This window comes from Pan paniscus, chromosome 2 (assembly GCF_029289425.2).
Source record: "Pan paniscus chromosome 2, NHGRI_mPanPan1-v2.0_pri, whole genome shotgun sequence".
NCBI classification, from domain to species: Eukaryota; Metazoa; Chordata; class Mammalia; order Primates; family Hominidae; genus Pan; species Pan paniscus.
The window spans coordinates 157,788,233-157,809,798 of NC_085926.1; the positions used below are offsets into that span (position 1 = coordinate 157,788,233).

The 21,566-nt window shown below is 39.4% G+C and overlaps 1 protein-coding gene across 7 annotated transcripts in view; it reads left to right on the forward strand.

The window, feature by feature from the left end:
* Window positions 1–21,566, forward strand: part of SCHIP1 (schwannomin interacting protein 1) — a 611,891-nt gene that overhangs the window by 563,902 nt on the left and 26,423 nt on the right. For 6 of the 7 annotated variants that reach the window (XM_014344441.4, XM_034957666.3, XM_034957665.3 and 3 more), the window contains one exon: window positions 17,206–17,324. In XM_014344441.4, coding sequence (XP_014199927.2) covers window positions 17,206–17,324 — 119 coding nt within the window. Of the gene's footprint in view, window positions 1–17,205; window positions 17,329–21,566 lie in introns of all 7 variants that reach the window. The other variant, XM_055110632.2, reaches the window with a different exon arrangement.

Here is a 21,566-nt window from a genome sequence, read left to right on the forward strand (position 1 = left end):
CACAGTGATGTCACCACCACTGAGAACTGCCCTCAACCTCTTGCATTCATGTTTCAGGAGCAGATGTTCTATCACTTGTCTGTGTATAGTGCTTATTAGAGAACACCTATGACAAAAAAGGAGCTAGCAGGTAGAGGAGTGGAATGGTCTTTTAGTATTCTCAGTACTATTCCTTGTTGCTGTTGTTTTGTTGGGAAATTTCCATCTCGAATTTTGAGGTGCCTCTCTCCAAAAGATAATATATTATCAATGTATGTGTATATACATGTGTATGTATATCATTACTATATTACTAGTACACATATATTAATCTGTATGTATATATACATAATCATGAGAGTTCAGTTTTTCTCATTTTAATTGTATATTTAAGCCCACTCTGTTAAAATTAAAGTTAAAAGATACTAGTAATCAGGCATATCATTTTATGTATCTTACTGAGTCTTGCAGTCTCTAAATTATTATAATTTCATCCATGTTAGCTATCGATTATAGGTTTCTAAGTGGACTAGGACATTAACCCAGATAAGAATGAAATTCATATTGTAGCTGAACCCCAAGTGCAGTGGACTGAGGTCTGGAAATCAGTACAGTCATGGAGCCAGGAGCAGAATACTGCTTTGCTGCTACTGTGAAAGAGCCATTTGTATGGTCTTTAGAGCTTTTCAAGCTCTAGTCTGCAGAGTGAGTGGGGTCTGCAGGGTCCTAGGGCTTCCTTTCCACAGAGCTTTCCTGAGAGGCTGTGCTGGGGCTGGGATAATAGGAGAATAGAGCATCCAGGTGGGGTGTGGTAGCCCTCCTCATTCAATCAAAGCAGACCCTTTTTTCCTTTTGAACATATGTGAGTTCCACAGAAGATTTCAGTTGAAAAGCACTATTAATGTTTCCTACTGTGGACAGCATTTAGAGGAAACATTTTAAGCAGCACGTTCATATTTCCTCTGTTCATGTACTTAGTCAACAGCTCTTCATTGTGCGCTTATCGTGTGCAAGGCAGTGTTCTACATGCTATGGGGTAAACAAGATGACAAATCCCTGTCCCCTTAGAAAAGAGCTTGAAACCACAGTGGCTGTTGGAAAGAAGCAACAGTGGTGCTAAAAGACACCAGGTAAACTGGAAAGTAAAATTCATCATATAGCGTACTAGGTTCTGACATCAGTGAAGTAGCTTCCGTTTCATTTCTTGAGGCTTCATCAGAAGAGATATGCAACAATACGTGCTGGGTGTTCCAGATGTATGATCTGGAAAATGTTGATTCAGCTCTTGATATTGTTATACAGGGAGCTGTATTAGTCCATTGTTACACTGCTATAAAGAAATACCTGGCCAGGCATGGTGGCTTACACCTGTAATCCCAGCATTTTGGGAGGCCAAGGCAGGTGGATCACCTGAGGTCAGGAGTTCGAGACCATCCTAGCCAACATGGTGAAGCCCCGTTTCTACTAAAAATATGAAAATTAGCTGGGCGTGGTGGCGGGCACCTGTAATCTCAGCTACTTGAGAGGCTGAAATCGAAGAATCACTTGAACCTGGGAGGCAGATGTTGGAGTGAGCCAAGATTGTGCTACTGCACTCCAGGCTGGAGATTCCATCTCAAAAAAAAAAAAAAAAGGAAATACCTGAGACTGGGTAATTTATAAATAAAAGAGGTTTAATTGGCTCATGGTTCTGCTGGCAGTACAGGAAGCATGATGGGGGAGGCCTCAGGAAACTTCCAATTACAACAGAAGGCAAAGGGGAAGCAGGTACATCTTCACATGGCCAGAGCAGGAGGAAGGGAAAGAGGGGGGAGGTGCTACACACTTTTAAACAACCAGATCTCATGAGAACTCTTATCACCAGAGCAGCATTAGGGGGATGGTGCTAAACCATTAGAAACCACCCCCATGGTCCAATCACCTCACACCAGGCCCTACCTCCAACTTTGGTGATTACAATTGAACATGAGATTTTGGTGGGGACACAGATCCAAACCACATATCTGGAGCTCTACTAGATTTGTCTGTGTTGAACTCTAATCTTTAAAAGCTGTGCTTGGGTGGGCGTGGTGCTTCACATCTATAATCTCAGTACTTTGGGAGGCCAAGATAGGAAGATCACCTGAGCCCAGGAGCTCAAGACCAGCCTGGACAACATAGTGAGATCCCATCCCTACAAAAAATTTTTTAAATTATCCAGGCATAGTGGTGCACACCTATAGTCCCTATACTATATAGTCCCAGCTATTCAGAAAGCTGAGGTGGGAGGATCACTTGAGCCTGGAGGTCAAGGTGGCAGTGAGCCATGATCATGCCACTGCAGTCCAGCCTGGGCAACAGAGCAAGACCCTATCTAAATAAATAAATAAAAGCTATACTTGATTATTTTATTCAGCACAATTATTTCTTACAGAGGCAGCCAGTGTGGGATGGTTAGAGTGTGGGCCACAGAGGCAGAGAGCCCATGTTCATCTTCCTTAACTTCACTGAGCTCTTTCATTTTGCTGTAAAACACAATTGATAGTAATATCTACTCCAAAAGATTATTGAGAGGATTAAAGACATATGTAGGAGGCACATATAAAGTGCCTGACACATAGCAACCCCTCCCTCGATAAAGGGTAGCTGTTGTTATGTTAATATATGCCAGGTAAGAAGATGCATGCTTCCTTCATTTTAACTAACCTCCTTTGGCAGGATTTAACATACACAGGGTCCTTCAAACTAGAGCATACTTTAACCCCAAAGTCTTAGCCTTGGTGAATTCTCCTGTATTTTGAGCACCTGCACGGGGCACTAGGAGCAGCAGTCTGTGGCCAGCATTGCCACAGCCCCGGGAAGCATTCTGGGCTGCCTGCATGCAGACAGTGGGACCCCCATCTGGAGTGAGGGTCCTGGGGTTTGAAGGAGAGTAAGACAAGGGAGATCTCTTCCAGGGAAAACCCTGCCCAAATGCAAATGTGGTTCATGAGAGACAACTTGTTATTGTAACATCTGACAAACATGCAATTAATTCTTTTTGGAACTGAGGTGGGGTAATGAGAATGGAGTAAAGGGAAGATTTCACTTTGGTTTGGGGGCTACAGAGGGAAGTATTTGCTTTATAGAAGTAGGGCTATTATAAACTACCTTGAGACACATTTATGCCACAAGTCTTCTACAAATTGAATTTTTAAAAAAATGTGGAGAGAAATAAGTAGACACTGAAGGTGAGCATGTCAGCAGCAGTTCAGATGCCAAAAGGTTATCTTGAATAGGCTTTTTGCTTTTAGAACTCTGTTCTTAACAGTATTGTGGTTGCACAAGAATCTATATTGGAAAATTTATTGACTAGTATACTTGCTGCTTTTTATCTAAGCTTGTCAGAGTGTAAGATGGTGTTGCTAAATGAAGGCTTGCCCTTTGAATTCTTTTCTGACCTATTTCTCCTGCAAACAGTAGCTTTATTTTTTGGAAATAAACACTGGGCATAATTTTTAGTTTATGACAGTAGTAAGCTGATCCTGATGAGTGTGTGTTTGTGTGTGCACTTCTGCTTGTCTGCTTCTTGCACCAAAACATCCTCCAGCTGTGGGCCTTTTCCCTCTCTTTAGTAAAGCCTGTAAACAAAACCAGAAGCCATGGGAAAAGTGTAGAGAGAGCAGCAGAAAAGAACATTTGCTTTTGTGAAAAAGCCCGCCACTGCTTGAATTTTAAAGAAAAGTTGATGGATCTTTTTCTGTTGCCTATATTAATAGAACAAAGCACTGCTCCCAGGGCAGAAGGGTCCTTCTCTGTGTTGGAAGTGAATTTCAGTCTCGTCCTGGAGCTCCTACCAGATGAGACTTTTACATGAGATTTTAAGAAACGATCAGTTAAAGGGAAAAAAGCAAACATCTGTGTTACAGGTCAGCCTTTAAATTATACTGTTTTCGTTTTGTCATGGGATACCCAGCTTTTAACTCAGTAGTGAAGTCGGCTGGGCTGGAAGTTTTCACATCTATTTTTATCCCACACAATCTACCCCTGGTTCAGATTGCTAGTTTCCTCACAGAGCTCCAGTCCACACTCGGCCCTGAACGCGGAGTTGAATCAGCTGGCTGAAGCTGAGTGCCTCTCTTTTCCTTTCTTGGGAACAGGAAAGGTGCTGTGGAGAGGAATTGGGGCGGGATCATTCAGGGGAAGGTGACAGCAGATGGTGGGAAGGCCGGAGTCAGCAAGCCAAGTGTCAGGGGCAGAGTGAGCCTCAGAAAACAGCAGCTGCCCGGTGCCAGAGCAAGGAAAGGCCAGGGAGGCTGGGCGGGGCAGTGTCTGTGGGACAGAGGGGGGCGAGAACACACACGGCCGGGCACAGCCTCTTAGCCAGCTCTCCATGTCAGTATGAGCAGTAACCAGGGAACTGGGCAATTGGCACATCAGCCTATCAGAATTCATGGGAGGTTATTTCTTAAGTGAAATTCTAAAGAGTTAAAGGATGAATTTGGACAGTGATGGAATGGATGACATCATCAGTCAAGAATCCTCATTGGATATGGAGGGGAATTATAAAAAGGTAAGGGGGGAGAGCTCTTTTGTTTATAAACAATTGAACCATTTTTCTAACTGGAGAAAGATCACCCTTGAGGAGTGGCCAAATTCCACACTCAGTGGCTATTGCCATAATATAGTCAGGAAAAACTAAATGCACAGAATCAAATGCATTAAGCTAGGAAAGTTCTTTCTGCTTTTCCCAGCTTATGTTCATTAATATGTTACAGCAGCAACTAAAACACACATGTTGTTATTCTGAAGTTGAAAAAATTCTATTATGCATTTAACTGCTAGGCAGGCTTTTTATGTGAAGGAATTTTTAAAAAATTATTGACATATATTTACAGTTCACTGGCAAAAAAAATTACTAGAATGTTTAACCTATTTTTCCAATTTTTTATTTGATTTTATTGGCAATGAAAAATATCAAGTTTTAGTTAACATGTTTGGGGTTTTTAAAAGTTGATACAGTATCTGTTCATCTTTTGCCTGCCCTTTTTTTTGAAAGTCAGTAAATATATTTTGAGAATGTTTTATATGGTAATGTTCTGGTAATCACAGGCCCGAGTAAAAATAGCTTTAGTTATATGGGTGAGGTCATGAAATTAAACTACAAGTATATGCTTATCTGTCCACAGAAGCCTAAAACACACACTGTGTCCTTCCCTCTTCATTATTTGCCATAAGTCAAGTGTAGTTCACAACATGGCATAACATGAAGAATAAAATCCCTTCCATCATGGGCCTGGAAATGAAGACCTCTTTACCTCAGAGGCAAATATCAGTTAATGATAGAACAGTAAAACTTGCTACTTAATTTTTAATTTGATCAAATACATCACTAACTTTTTTCCCAGGAATGAGATATAGAAAGAAGCTTCTGTCATGATAGATCCTTACATATAGTAATGTAAAATATGGTAGTTTATATCTTATATACATATGTGTGTGTGTGTGAGTGTGGGGACTGTTTTAAGGATATACTGTACTTCCTAGAGGAGTTCACAACAGCTTATGTTCTTTCTCCACAAGCTGAAACTTAAATATGTAAAAGAGGTTTCAGTGACCTGCCATGTTGCCCTTTGTGTTTTTCATCCCGTGTGATCCCCAAGACAGGAATGAGCACCCAAGGTGATAGTTCGCTGAGTCTTATAACCCTAACACTTCCCAGCTGTCCGCTTCTGCCGGAAGCGGTATGCAAAAGATGCTTGGGACACTCTGCCGTAAGAGTCAGATTGCTTATCCAGCTCTGCAGAACAAGTGTAGCCATCTCATACTTCTGCTATTTTCAGTGTCAAAGAACTGGTCATGGTGTCCTTTGTCAGACCATTTCTCAGATAGAAGAGTATAGGTCAGTTTGCACTTAGGAAAAATGAAAGACATACCATTGCTAATGCATTAACAATGAAGTCATGACTGTTCTAGTTTTTTCCTACTTAGAAACAGAGGGAACCCAGATGCCTGGAATAAGTAAGCAGTGATACACCAGCAACCTGAGACAGGGCTGACTAAAGCTACAGACATGTACGGCTCAAGGAGCTTTAAAACATCAATAACAACAAAACAGAATTGCACTGTGTAACCCATTATCTAACAAAGGCAGTAGAATGCCGCATATGATTTCAGTATCTGATAGGTTAGTACAAAAAAACTGCGAGATGAAACTTCTAGATGTGTGGAGTGCTCAGAGATCAGTTCATTATGTTCCGGACCTTAAACATGAGGGTTGTTCTCTTGTCATTCCAGCCTTTTAAATACCTTCCTCAGGCAAAGTGTTTTCAAATGTTTATGTGTATCGTGATTATTATGAAGACTTCATTATAATTATCCTTCTTTTTTAAACCCACTCTTTGTAACTTTACTATGAGCTAGTGAAACAGGGCAACATACACGTTTTTAAAAATATGAGGAATAAGAAAATAGTTACCTAGTATAAAAATAACTTTCCGTAATTAGAATCTTCCTTTTCTAATTTTTTCTCTAATATTTTTCCTGTTTTGTTGGCTAAGTAGAAAATTAAATTAGATGCCATAAAGTGGGGCTCTGCAGGCTTTTTTGACCTTGCATTCATCAGTAAGATGGTTTTGAGTCCATGCCTGTAATATACATATAGTTTATTCAGAAATAGCACCCACCACTATAAAATACAATGTGTGTATGTAAAACATATACACAAATAGATATTTTAGAGAATAAAATGTTTAAAATATAAATATAAGTAAAAGTTGTAATTTTTTTTTTATCTCCTGTGGTACTTTCACCCCATTTTGAGGTCAATTGTCAACAACAATTAAAAAATGGATACACCCCTGCTTAGGTACCATAGAATTCCCTGAACGAATTGCACTAATAAATACCACATGTGTATAGGGATTATTTTACAGGGTTGTTTTAAAGTCAGACAAACAGCCTTCGGGGGGAAAGGTCACTTTCTGATGACTAAAATTAGATTCCACCGAAGCAAAGGAAGAAAAAGATTATGCTTCTCTTCCTTTTCCGTGGGGAAGGTTTTGATTGTAAGAAAGATGTTTCATTAAGGACCTCTGGTTTATTCAATAGTAATAGTAAAACTGCCCTCAACAGAAAACAGATCTTAGTGTTTGAGAAGAAAAGTGCAGACCTTAGCAGAATCCGAGGTGTATGCGTTCAGCCCATTATTTCCCTGCCCTGCTGTGAGCAAGTTCTGATCCCCTGATAAAGAACCACAGAGCTGATTGTCTTCAGGACCAACGTGGTATGCAGCATCTAAGTCAGTGTCCTCATCCATTCCACCATCATTTTTCCAAGAGCCCTCTCATGTTCCTGGCACTGTGCATGGCGCTAGGATCACCGAAGGGGGACTGGGCTTTCCCTCCAGGAGCTGACCGTCCCAATGGGGGAGGCACATAAAGGAACAAACTACATGGAACTGATGCTGCCTGGAGTGTCCAGATAGCCGGTGTGGACTTCTAAAGTGTGCAGCCATTTAGATCTTTCCCTGCCCCAGGAATGTGTACCTTAAACACGAGAGTTGTTTATGTGTACATTCTTGGGGCAGGGAAAGATCTAAATGACACTAATGGAGAGAGAGAAAAGGAAATCGGGAAAATTTAATATAGAATATGGCAGAAGACTGGCTCCAACTTTGTTCCAGAGCAGAGAAAATGCAGGGAATCTGGTATTGCCTTCTGTTCCTAGGCTACTGTGCACAGAATCAGGGAGCTGACAGCAGGGCGGTGAGTGGGCCCAGGGCCGGGCCAGCCGCTCGCTTCGCTTTGTTCCTCAGGGGTGCCGTCTCTAGTGTTGTGCATCCAATTATGGTGAAAGATTAGGGAGGACCCTGTGAAAAAATTAAAAGGCTGGAAGGAACAATATTTAAAGTGAAGCCACAGCTGCGCCTCATGTTTTTTTTAAAAGGTGAATGGAAATGACTGCTTGAGATAAACTGCAATAAACAGGAACACAGAATGCCAGCTGCCATTCCAGACAAGCTCTCTGCCCTCCCCACACAATTACTGAGGAAAAGCAGCCGTCGACCTCCATTAACCCTCACGTCTTCCTGCCTGTGAGGGCTGAATACGCTTGAAGAACCATGTTAAGTTACCGAAGCCTGGGACCTAGCCCCACCTCAGCCACCTGGGAAAAATCTCTTCCGCTTTGTGGGCCAGGTTCTCCTTTTCTTAAAAAGAAAAAATTAGCCTGGTCGGTCTTAGATGTTATAAATATAAAGCTTCCTGGCTCGTGGTTCAGGTTTCTTATCCTATCACCCCATTGGCACACCTCGGTTAGCCAGCATGGTCAGGGAATGGGCTGTTTCAGGTAACTAGAATTTCCGGTGAAATGCAAGTGTGTTAAATGTATTCTTGTTCTCACACACACATGCACACAAACGTGCACACACATGTCCCCTTCCATGTCATGGTCATCTTCTACAGCACTGTCTACTTGGTCTCTTTCCCTTCTCCTCGCTAGTTGCCTTAGGCTTCCAGCTCTCCTCATTTTCGTGTGTGTGTATGGCTTTTTTGAAAATTGAGATATAATTCACATACATGAAAGCCACCTTTTTAAAGTGTACACTTTGATGGTTTTTAGTATATTCATAAGGCTGTGCACATCGTCTAATTCCAGAATTTTTCATCCCCCCAAAAAGAAACCCCATACCCATCAGGAGTCACTCCCAAATCCTTTCTTCTCTTAGCCTCTGACAACCGCTAATTTACTTTATGTATTTATAAATGGACCTGTTCCAGACATTTCTGGCTCCTTTTTTCTCCCTTTCTCCATTCTTCTCACTACCTTCCCCACCCCTTCCTTTTAATATTAATAACAGCTACCACTTTATAAATTTCTGTCTGTGCCAGGCACTGCGCCAAGCACTTTCTATATAGTATTTCATTTAATTATTAAAACAACCTAAAAATAGGTATTATTTCTTTTTTCAAAAGAAGAAACTGAGGCTCAAAGAGTCTCAGTAACTCATAGTAATGTCAGAGTCAACATGTTAAGCAGGGTCTTCTTGACTCCAAATACTCCTCCCCACCTTCTTTCTGGCCGTGAGTCTGTGTCCACCTCCCCCGGATCCTAGGTCCATTCTACACAGGAGGTTGAGGACACCAGCTTCCTGGCTGCTGATTAAGGCTTGGCTGTTTCATAACCATGCAGTAGGTGTTTGGGACTGTTGTGTTCCTGACAGTGATACTGAATGACTGTGATGGGTTTCCAGGCTTCTGAAATGGCACCTGTTAAAAATAGAGTTGCCAGATAACACTGTCTTGTGCTAAAAAGTAGTCTCTGGGAGGCAATCATTTGAGAAGTAGAATGAGCTCAGGTTCGTTCCCAGCTGTTTGTGTTTTGGATATGGTGCTCACAGGGGAGGACAATCATTTAGTTTTCCACCGTATCCCTTGAGGAGTTAATGTTGAAACACCTCCTCTACGGTAGCCATCTTTGTAGATTGCACCTTAGACTCCTTCACTTTCAGCAAGGTTCCCATTGTAAGTGGCTACTGAACTTTAACCCTAGGTGTTTGTTAAATACCTTTGCTTACCTTCTCAATCGAAATATTCAAGTGTTGTGGACTCTGCGCAGCAGCATTTCTATCTGCCTGCTTCTGTTTATGTCACTTCCCTGTAGCATAAGAAGGAATGCAGTCAACACTAGGCAAAACCATCCTCACAGTTACTTATTATAAATATATTTATTTATAAATGCAGTTAGTTATTAATTGTAAATAAATATCTGCATTTTCTGTACTGGCATCCCAGTTCTTTTGATGTCAGCCAATACTGAAGTAAAATAGGTGTCAGAAGACACAGGGCCCCAGAGTCCTTCCCCTTGGGTGCCCATCCTGGGCTTTAGATATCCGAGGCCAGCTCTCTCGTGGGTACAGGTCCTGAGCAATTTACACCCAAAGGCCTTACTGTTGCCCAGCAGCCCAGGCTGACACTTATTTAAGGAAACATGTTTAGGCAGGTTGGTACAAGGATGCAAAGATAAGAAATTTCAACAGCATTTTGGGAAACCTGTATTTGGCAGCTCATCTTGACCTTTCTGGATGTTTAGTGTAAGTGACTGAAATGGAAAATGTCACAAATACAAAATGAAAAGAAAGTGTCCTGACTTACTATCCGTTCAGTGATGCAATTGAAAGATACTATTTTTTAACTTATATTTACTTCCACTACCAATTAAAAAGCACTTCTCAGGGGATAAAATAAGATTCAAGAATTTAAAATAACCTGCATGGTGCAAGAATTTATGCACCTGACATTCAACAGCATACAATTTCTTTTCTTCTGGAATGCTGTTTTTATATTCTGGTATAGTGACAAATTCATGGTTTGTCTCAGTGAGAAAATAATTAGAAAGTACTATTAGTATATTTGGGTTTTCTTTTGGCCTTTTCGTTTCAAAGAAAATTAATAACATTTACATAACAAACAAGCAAGTTCTATACTTCTGGTTCATAATGTTTAAGAGCTTCAGACTCCTCACACTGTAATGCTACCTATAAATGTTAGAATAAAGCTGTCTTATAAGCTGGGGGAAGAAATAAGAGCGACTACCACTTTCCTAAAGGAAGAGTACTTTTCCACAGAGAGCTTCAGAATCCCAGTTACGTTCCCTGGCGGATGCTGCTAATGGTGATGATGCCAGATATCACTAGGCAATAGATTGCACTGAAGCAAGGGGATCATTAATTGCTTCAAAACAAGCATCCTGGTAAGGCCTTGGCAGAGGCCAGGCTGCTACAAATGAAATCCACCTGGCTTCAGAGTCTGGCCATGCCACATGGAACAGATGTGTGCTCAATTACAGAAGAACCAACTCTGTGTTTCATCTAGCTACTTGATCTGTTCAATTTGTTTAAAGCTGTGGTTCTCAAAGTGCCTAAGCTAGCATCATCAGCAGCATCTGGGAACTTGTTAGAAATGCACATTCTCACCTCCACCCCAGACTTTCTTGAAACAGAAAAATAGACTGTGTACTTACAAGCCCTCCAGTAATCCTCTTGCACAGTCAATCAAGTTTGAGTGCTATTGGCTTAAAGAAATGTGTGACAGGGTGTGTGTGTGTGTGTCTGTCTGTCTGTCTGCGTGTGTGCACATGCATGCTCCTCCCTGGTCTCCACTTGGCCAACCAGTGTCTCAGCAACCCCTGGCATCCTGAGTTCCTTTCTGGGCCACGGGGGACCAGTGTATTCATTAGCTTCTGGGATGATGCAACCCATAATCCTTAGGAAGTTTTTTGTCAATGGCATATTGTTTTCCTTTTTAGCATTGGTGGCAAGTATTTACTTCATTGCTTTAACAAGCATTTCCTGGGGCCTATAGGTAACACCAGTGTAAAAGACAGAGAAAGAGCAGTCAAGTCCTGTGAGGCTTCTTAACCTTAGAGAAGATCTCCTGCAAAACCTCTAACCTTTTGCAACTCCTGGAGCTTATTAGAAATGCAGAGTCTCCGGCCCTGTCTTTGATTTAGAACATGCATCTTAGCAAGATCTTGAGGTGACTCATAAGTACCCTGAAGCCTGAGAAGCATTGCACCAGGTAACAACTTAGCAGTGTGAAAAAGAGGATGCTAGACGTGGTATCTGTAGGGGTCATTAGTGAATTAGTACTGAGACAGTGAGCATTATAAAACAAGTACATCCAATAATTTTTAAAAGTCTATTTCAGTTCCCATGGCAAAGAGTGAAAAGTGAGAAACAAATGCATCTGGGAGGAGGGGAAGCTCAATCCAGGGAAGAACAGAAAGACAGGAAACTGGGGGAAACACTTTTCTTTCTCCCACTCCTTCCCACAACTGAATCTTGTCCAGGCCTACAACTGTCCCTGCTCCAAATCTTACATTGCTTTTATTCCCACCTCTGTGCCTTTCTCATCTACTGGATCCCCTGATTCCCTAGGCCAGGTTTCCTTAAATCCATTCATCCTCAGGGGAGTTTGAGGAGCCCCTTCCTCTTGGTCTGACAGGCCCTTTCTGGCTCTGTGGGTTTCATCATCTGTGCAGGACTCAGAAGGAAGCAGCTGTTTGTTGTGTCCTAAGCACCAGATGGCTTTAGGTTCAGGTTTAGGATGTTATTTCCTGAAGTGTGTTCCTGAGAACCCTAGAGGCCCCCCAGATTTTCCCACAAAAAATATAGTTTGTCAATTAAATAGATTTTGAAAATGCAGAAAACACCCAATCTTCCACTTGTAAATTTACATGCAGATTAGCATGCTGAAGGCTTCTTGCTTCAGAGACACCACAATGCTGCTAGTAAGGTGGGCTGGGCCAGAGGCAGGAAGGCAGAACCTGGGGAGGGGATGCAGGAATGATCTTGGTGTGTAAGGGATGGGGCCATGCCATATGCCGAAAAAAAGGGTGGAAAGGTCCTGGGGACATATTAGATTTGAAGATAGATGATACCTACCCATGCTGAACATTTTGCTCTTTATTTCATTACTGAATGCCCCTCTTTGTTCTTGTCCAGATTGGGGAATTGCAGTAGAACAGGGCACATCAGGAAAGGCTGAGCATTGGTGTTCAGAGTCTGCAAGTGCTCAGTGGTCTGTTCTAAGATCATGGTGGCTTGCATGGCATCATTGAAAGTCATTGTGAGCCTCATCTGCTCAGGCACAGCGGGTGGCAGTAGGGAATTTAGCAACAGATGAGGACAAAAACTTCCTGGGGCTGAATAGCGGTGAATTTCTAATCACATTTTTGCTTTCATCTGGGGCTTGAATAGCTTTTCTGCCTGATAGTGATGAGCCGTATTCCTCAGTTGCCCTTTGTTTTTGCTAGCAATACTAATTTTAGATGTTGTACTTTTGTTTTATGAGGGTATTTCCCAGGGCTGTTTTAGGAGTAGACATGGCTCTGCCTGTCATAAGTGCAGCCAGACAGTGGTGTTTTGAGTCAGCCTCTTCCTTTTCCTGTACCCTTGTCTGTTTCTCACCCTGGAGCGTATTGGGCTTGGCTGGATTAAGGGGGCTGGTGGAAGACATATTTGCCTTGCAGGTATAATTCCTCAGAGAACAAACCGCCCTTGAAACCACACACACATATATTTTACACATGTGGGCAACTGAAAGAAAATTGGGTTCTCATTGTTAAATTTTCAGATTGAGTAGTAATGGTAAGGAGAGTGGTCCTGATGGGAAGATATTTGTATTGTGGATATTTGTGGTTATGATTTAGCCCATGGTATGTATGCTTTGCCAGTGTTTTCTCTTTTTCTGAGAAAACATCACATCCATCTCAGGGAAGAAGTAGACCCATAACTCTTTGTGCCACATTTTATCCTCTGCATGGTACCCACCATTATTATTAGTCTGAACACCTTACTCTTTAATGTGGAAAAGTGATGAGAAAAAGCAGAAAGATCTGGTATTAGGAAGCATGGACTTGGATCCTACTGCTCCTGCCTAACAGTATGGTAACCTTTCATCTCCCTCAGTTTCCTCATATTCAAAGCAGAAATTGTTGGAGTATGAACTATAATGCTACCATCTATCACAGACTTACATTACCACAGGTCAGGTACAGCTGCTAAGTAATTTACTGAAGTTTTCTCATTTAATCTTCCAGCACCTAGTGAGATCCTTTACCTCTGGACTGGGAAGAGTTTTCCAAGCACAAAAGCCACTGACAGCATGACAGAGGAAGCAAGCTATTGACTTAACTACATAACATTTACAGTTGAAACTCAAAAGGACAAATACTCTACTATAAAATGTTTAAAATTCTCAGACCTTTGTAGGAAAATAAGCAAAGCTAGGAATAAGTAATTCAGAGAAAAGAAAGTACAGTCACTAAAAACATTTAAATATTTACTCTCACTAGTAATCAAAGAAATTGAAATTTAAAAACATTACTTTTTGCCTATCAAATTTTTTTTAAAACTTTTTTTTTTAAGTGAAAATGTTCAGTGTTAGCCAGGATGTAGTGAAAGCTGCACCCTCTTACATTGCTGGCGGGCATGTGGATTGGAACAGCTTTTTTCGAGAGCAATGTGACAAAATGTGTCAAGAGCCTCAACAAATGTTCACACTTAGCTGATCTGCTAATTCCACTTCCAGGAACTTATCCTGAGGAAATAATCAGACATGTGGGCAGGCATTTATGTAAAAAGGCTAATTTCTGGTCAGGCATGGTGGCTCACGCTTGTAATCCCAGCACTTTGGGAGGCTGAGGCAGGCGGATCACGAGGTCAAGAGATTGAGACCATCCTGGCCAACATGGTGAAACCCTGTCTCTACTAAAAATACAAAAATTAGCTGAGCGTAGTGGTGCGAGCCTGTAGTCCCAGCTACTCAGGAGGCTAAGGCAGGAGAATTGCTTGAACCTAGGAGGTGAAGGTTGCAGTGAGCCGAAATGGTGCCACTGCACTCCAGCCTGGCGACAGAGCGAGACTCCATCTCACCAAAAAAAAAAAAAAAAGAGGCTAACTTCCATGTTATTTTTAATTTGACACAACTCAAATGGCTAACCATAGAAGGTAACTCCATGGGATGGAATGATATGCAACCATTAAAGATTGTGTTTTTTTTCCTTTCTGGCTGCTCTGGAGGAAAAAATTTTTAAAGATTTTAAAATTGTGTTTTTAAATAATTTGAAGGGATACAAGGGCAATTCTGAAAATCTAATAAATAATATGATCTCAACTTTATAAAAAGGAAAATAATGCACACATATGATAAAAACTAGGAGGAAATATACTAAAATGTTAGCAATCATCTCTCTCTAAGTGGTGGGATTATGAGTGATGTTTATATTCTTTAAGCTTTTCTTGATTTGTTCAGTGGTATCCAGAGACAGAGAGAGAAGGAGAGGGGGAAAGAGAGTGTATTATAAAACAGTACTCTTTAAACTGTTAGTGAAGTATTTGGGTGTAAAGAACTGCAATTAATGTAAATGGAAATATTTTTAAGGTCTCCTCCAATATCTGTAGCTCTAGTTTATCAAGAAAGATAGACATGGAATCAAGGGTATATTCACACATTCATACCCTGGGATAAGAGTTTTCTTTAAAGCCTGTTTCAGACCCTAGGCTAATGTCAGGCCAGCATGTTGTTGAACATTAATCATTAAAATTCATGTTGCTATTTACTGATTTTATATTTGGATATTCAGCTATACTCAACAGTTTTCTGCCTGTTGAGGACTTTGGTGAGAATCTCTTTTGTCTGTGATATGGATTGAGAAATAGGTTCACTGACTGTACAAAATCTGCCTGGCAGATATGGGGATTTGAAATGAACTTGTTTTAAATAAAGGTGTCAAGTGATGTGATTCTGTTTTGGCTGGACCATCCCAAGTGCCAGCCTTGCATATTCGGAAAGGTGGTTTGCCCTAATTAAGATTCCAAGCAGTACAGTTGCAAGTGGTTAGTGAAATAAAAGGCATTCTTGCTTCCCTCCATAACCTTATGGTTACTTTCTTAAGGCTTGGTTTTGTGCTAGCCCGGCAAAAAATAAGAACTATGAAAGCAGTCTTTCACATCTGTAAAAAAAACAAAAAATCTGTATAAAAGTAGTCTTTCACCTTATGGCTGTACTACACACACACACACACACACACACACACACACACACACACACACACACATATGCTAGCTCCTAGTATGATGCAGTTTCATTGATACATGTTAAAGGGGGTGCTATATATATAGACAGAGATAATCGCTAAGTGTGTACAGTAGAAAGAATGCTTATGGTGTCCAAGGATTAAAAAGTGTGAGAGAAAAGGAGAGTAGAGATGAGGTTTCTTTGAACTAGTTCTCAAACCTGTTGAAATTAAATATCTGGCACTAGAGCCTGGGGCATTCTAATGCAGCCTGTTGAAGCTGGATCTTGGGAACCACTGTCTTAGCTGTACTTTGCTGTCATGTATTTTATTCTGTGCTGTCTAGTACAGTATCCACTAGCCACCTGTGATGGTTGAGCTCTTGAAATGAGGTAGTGTGCCTGAAGAGCTGAATTTTTAATATTAATTAATTAATTCTTAAGTTGAAATGCAAATAGCCACATGACACTAGTAACTACCATATTAGACAGAGAAGCCTTAACCTATTGTATACTGTCCTTCACTTGGGAATGAAATTATTTTCAGTGCGCCCTTCCCACAGGCTATGCATTTTTGTCATTGTGACACAGTAATGCTCCAGAACCTCCTACTGGGAGAATGAAGGCATCACCAAGCCTTTAGTAGCCACACCCAGTCACATGACCTGCATTTTGTAATATAGTTTGCTCAGTGTGGTCTTCAACCCCTTGCTCAGTGTATAAAATGGTACTTCTCAAAGCCTTTGTCATCTCACAAAACTAAAATTTCATCCTTAGCCCAGGATTTTTGACTCATGTTGTTTGTTTTTTGTAGTAGTTTCATTTTTAACCAAGGAAATCATTTTTAATCTTCTCCCCTGTTGTTTAAAGGGTTTAAAAGTTCAACATGGTGAGTTTTTATGGGGCGTTTAATGAGAAGCCAAGCATTGTAAACATATCCAAATGATCACAGTAGTGTAGTTTACCAAATCCTTTTTCTATGCACACTGACCTGACCTCCCTTCAAAATATGAAACAAGATGGGCCCAACTAGAATTCTCCAGCTATTCCGGACATTATTGTCAAGGTTTCTCACATTCTAAAACCTGGTGAGATGAGGCTAGCCCTTGAATGGAAACAACAGTCCCCAACAAGACTGTAAGCTGCATGGAGGCAGGTGCTATGTCTGTCTTGTCCTGGGTTCTCTTCTGGCCTTATTGTGGCATCTGCCAGTTCCCAGAGGCTGCATGTTGGTGAAGTGAATTACTCTTCTTGCCATAGAGAAAATGGGCTGGCTAAAGGGACATGTAAAGCAGAGAGAAGACAAGATCAGGGAAAGGGCACGTTTGGGATCAAAGTGATTTGATTCAGGAGAAAGTACTTGCCCTCCACAACTTTACCTATACCTAGCAGGTAAGAAGAAGAAAGAGTACGTGACAAATAATCTAGTTCTATCCTCGTGAAAATCATTTAGCACCATGATGGTGATTACTTAGACTAGAGATTAGAATGAGCTCTGAAGAACTGAAATTCAAGCCAGAAGAGACTGGTAAAATTTCAGCTTTTAATAATTCAAATACTCTTGTGCCGCAGCCTATTTATTTGTTTTTCATCTAATGTTACAGTTCTAAGAAACTTAGCAAGTTAGACTGCCTGTGGTTGTGCTATATCTGCCCACTTATCAGCATTTTTTATTTTCTTGAAATTTTAGGCACAGAAAAATGAGAGAGAGTCTATCAGACAGAAGTTGGCACTTGGAAGCTTCTTTGATGATGGCCCAGGAATTTATACCAGCTGTAGCAAAAGTGGGAAGCCAAGCCTTTCCTCCCGGTGAGTGTTCTTTTGAGTTGAATTTCTGATATGTACACAGTGGATTCTGTCACTTGACTATTCTAATTAAAAAAAGCCTTTAAATCTTCTGTAGTTTTTTGTTTCCCCCTCGCATAATACTGCCATCTTTATTTGGGTTTTAGACAGACCCTTCCCCACTTGTTTGTCGGTTTCTTTGTTGTTGTTATTGTTATTATTGGCTCATTTCCCAGCTACTTGAGGTCAGATTTTTATATTCCATTTTTTTTCTAGCCACAATACTGATTCTGTACACTGATAGAGGAATCAAGCCACACTCCTAAGCAAGCTGACTTATGATTAGAGACATGTGGCAGACTACCAAATTTCCCATTAAGCAGTCCCAGATCACCCAGAATCACCCCCCTGACACATTTGATGCAATAAATACTCGTAACTGAGAAATACAATTCCCGCTTTGATCATTCAATGTTTATTACAGTTCTTAACCTGTCTTTCTGGTGGTTTTTCTTTATCTTAATTTATTTCAGGATATCATTACTCTTTATCATAATTTATTTCAGGATATTATTGGTCATTTGTGTAGCTTCTAATTCCAAGTAAGATATTTAAATTATAATTTTATCCAAAAAACAGTGCTATAGGCCAGAGTGTCTCGAACTTTAATGTGCTTATGAATCATCTGGGGATTTTGTTAAAATGAAGACTCTGATTCAGTAGATCTAGGTGGGGCTCAAGATCCTCCATTTCTATGAAGCCCTAGCTGTGATATTCATGCTGCCATTCCATGCTACTTTGATTAGTGAAAGTATAGACAGTCTGAAAAATTAGGCATTACAAATATGGGTATTCCAAGTGATGAAAGCATGTAGAATGTTTTTACTAAGATGATAGTAACTGATCAGCATTCTCATGGTCTCCCCTCACTCCCCAAATGTCTGTTTCCTCTCAGTCTTCCTTTTGGCTAAAAGCAAATATACTCTGTTAAAATACTCAGTTATTTTACCATCTTAAGCTAGGCATTGGAAACAAATTATAGTATTTATGCATCCATTTAACTAACATATTTCTTCCATGTCTGCATGTGAGGCCTGGAACTAGGCATTTTTAAAATATCTATCTGTATTCCATATGGCTTTCAGTAAGGTTTGTACTACTATCTTATCCTGAGAGATTCTAAATCAGCAAAAATCAGAAAGCAGAAAGCAGACACATGCTCACATATACACCTATTTGTGAGGCACTGCAGGCAGATCAGTACATCAAGACAAGAGTGCCAGTTTCACCAGACAGTGTTCCAGCATCTCTTCCTCAGCTGGGTGCCAGCTCTGTCTCAGAACATTCCCTTGTGTTCCTACACATCCCTCCAGAACTGGATGGTCAGCCCTCCTCTTTCCCTTAGGAGCACCTCTTTCCCCTCCCAGTCAGATGTGGCAGAAGGCGCTTTGGCCTAGGAACCTGGAGATCTGAGGATTAGTCCTAGTACACTTCTAATTTTGAAACTTTAACAATTTACTTAGTTTTACCATGTCTCATTTTCTTCATTTTTGTGAAATGAGAGCATTGGACCATATCATCTTATAGATCTCTGCTACTGCTCTCTAATATTTCCCAGAGTGCCAAAATGTCTTCTTTTAGAAGCCCAATCTCTCTGTTCAGCAATGTCATATCCATGTTACAAATGAGAGGTTTTGATTTTGAAAATCAGTGTTTTTTATATATATATAAATCATTGATTTATATATATATAAAAATCATTGATTTATATATATAAATCAATGATTTATATATATATAAATCAATGATTTTTATATATATACACACACACACATACCTATGTACATATACATATATATGGGTTATATATAACATACGTATATATTAGCTAATATTAATCTATATGTAACATACCTATATATAACCCATATATATGTATATGTACATAGGTATATATGGATGTATACATATATATGTGTGTCTTTGTGTGTGTGTGTATATGTATACTCCAGATATATTTATATTATCCTTGTGCCACTCTCCAGAAGAAATAACTTTTTACTCCTTAACTGTTTCTTCTGGTATTTACCTACATATCTCTAAATAAAATGCTTATCTTCTTAGTTTTTATTTTAACCATCAGACTACCTGCTATAAAAAGATAATGATTTAGCTCTTTTTTTACAGCCCTCCCAAAGACTGTCATCTCTTCTATTCTTCCTTTAGAGTAATTTCACAATTTAGAGTCAAATAGCTATTTAATGTTTACATTATTAAGATTATGCATTATTCATCGCTTCTCAGCCTTTTAGCTAAGATCAAGTGTAAATTATGCGTTATTCTCACTGAACCACGTAGTAAACTATGGTTACTTGCGACATTTTATTTTTTGTCCTGAAATTAGAATTGCCTCCTTTCTCCCCATGTTCTGCATTTGTATTCCAGTGTGTGAATATACCACAGTTTATTTGGCCTCTCTCCTTATAATGGGCATTGGATTGTTTCAAAGGTTTTACTCTTGTAAACAATGCTACGTATAAACATTCTTGTATATGTCTTCTGCTATACATATGCAAGAGTTTCTCTTTGGGGCATACCTAGGAGTGGAATTACTAGGAAAATACATGATTGTTTACACTTAGAATATAATGTCAAACTGTTTTCCAACATGGTTGCAACAAGTTATACTCCTACCAGCAATGTTTCAGAGATCCTGTGGATCCATAACGTTACTAACATTTGATATTGCCAATTCTTTTAAGTTTTTGTGAAGATTGAATAGGTATAAAATGATTTTTATTGTGTATATTAGCCGTATTTGTTTTCTCTTCTGTGAAATATCTGTTTGGGTCCTATGCCAAATTGCTGTTGGATTCTTTATGCTTTTCTCATCAACTTATCGAAGTTCTTCAGTCATGATACTAATCCTTAATACACTGTATGTATTGCATATATCATTTCCCAGGTTGTAACTTATTTTTCACTTTTTTAATATGTGTTTTATGACCATAAGTTCTTAATTTTATAGGTTGATTTTATACTGAATTTTATCAAACTTTTCTAGTCAATGGCTTTGTGTATCTTGTGTAAGAAATTTTCTTCTCCCCCAAGATCCAATAGACATTCATTAGATTTCCTACCAAGAGTCGAAAGTGTTGAGTTTTTAAAAGTCTGCAATCAGTCAAAAGTTGATTTCTTGATATGGTATGGAGAAGCCAAATTTGATCATTTTCCTTATAGATGACTATTTTTTAAATCATATTTATTGGACAATCCCTCTTTTACTCACTGATCTTATAGACTACTCCCATATATACTGTATGTTAATGGAAATATATTCTATTTTATTATTGTTTCTATCTCAGCAGCAAAACTATAGTGTTAATTACAATAGCTTCAAAATAAGTCCTGATATCTGGACAGGAAAGTCCTTTTTGTTATTCTTTTTCTTCAGAAGTATGCTGCCTGTTACGGCTTTTTTTATTCCTCCACATAAACTTTAAATAATATAATCAAGTTCAACAAAATACTCTCTTGGAATTTTGACTGTAATTGCATTGATTCTATAGACCAATTTAGGAAGCATTACATTTTCTCATTGTCTTTCTATCCATGAATATGGTCTGTCTCCCCCTTATTTAGATCTTATTAGATATTTCTTAATAAGGTTTAGACATATTACACATCTCTTGTTATATTTATTTCTAGATACTTGCTATTCTGATAAATTCTCTTCAGTAATGCTTTCTCATTTGCTGCTGGTGAACAGAAATGCAATTAACTTTGTATACTAGTATTATATTCAGCCACTTTGTTATTACTCCTATTACTTCTCTACTCTCCTATTATTTCTAATAAAGTTGTCTGTAGATTCCCTGGGATTTTTAAAGAATGATATCATCTACAAATAATGGCAGCTTTATTTATTCATTTTCAATTCTCATGCTTTTGGTTTCTTTGTCTTATTGGATTGGCTAGGTACCCTAATACAGTGAGGATTAGAAATAGTAGTAGTTGGAATCCTTAGCTAATTTCTCATATTAAATGAAATGTTTCTACTGTTTTCCCATTTCAGATGATGTTAATTTTATGTTTCCTTTAATGATTCTCTTTATGAGATGATGTTCCCTCCCAGGTATAACTTACAAAGAATTTTTATCATGAATGGGTATTTAACTGTATCACATGCTTTTTCTTCATCTGTTGAGGTGAAGAAAAAGTACAATTTCACTCTGTTAATCTATTATATGAATTAATGAATTACAT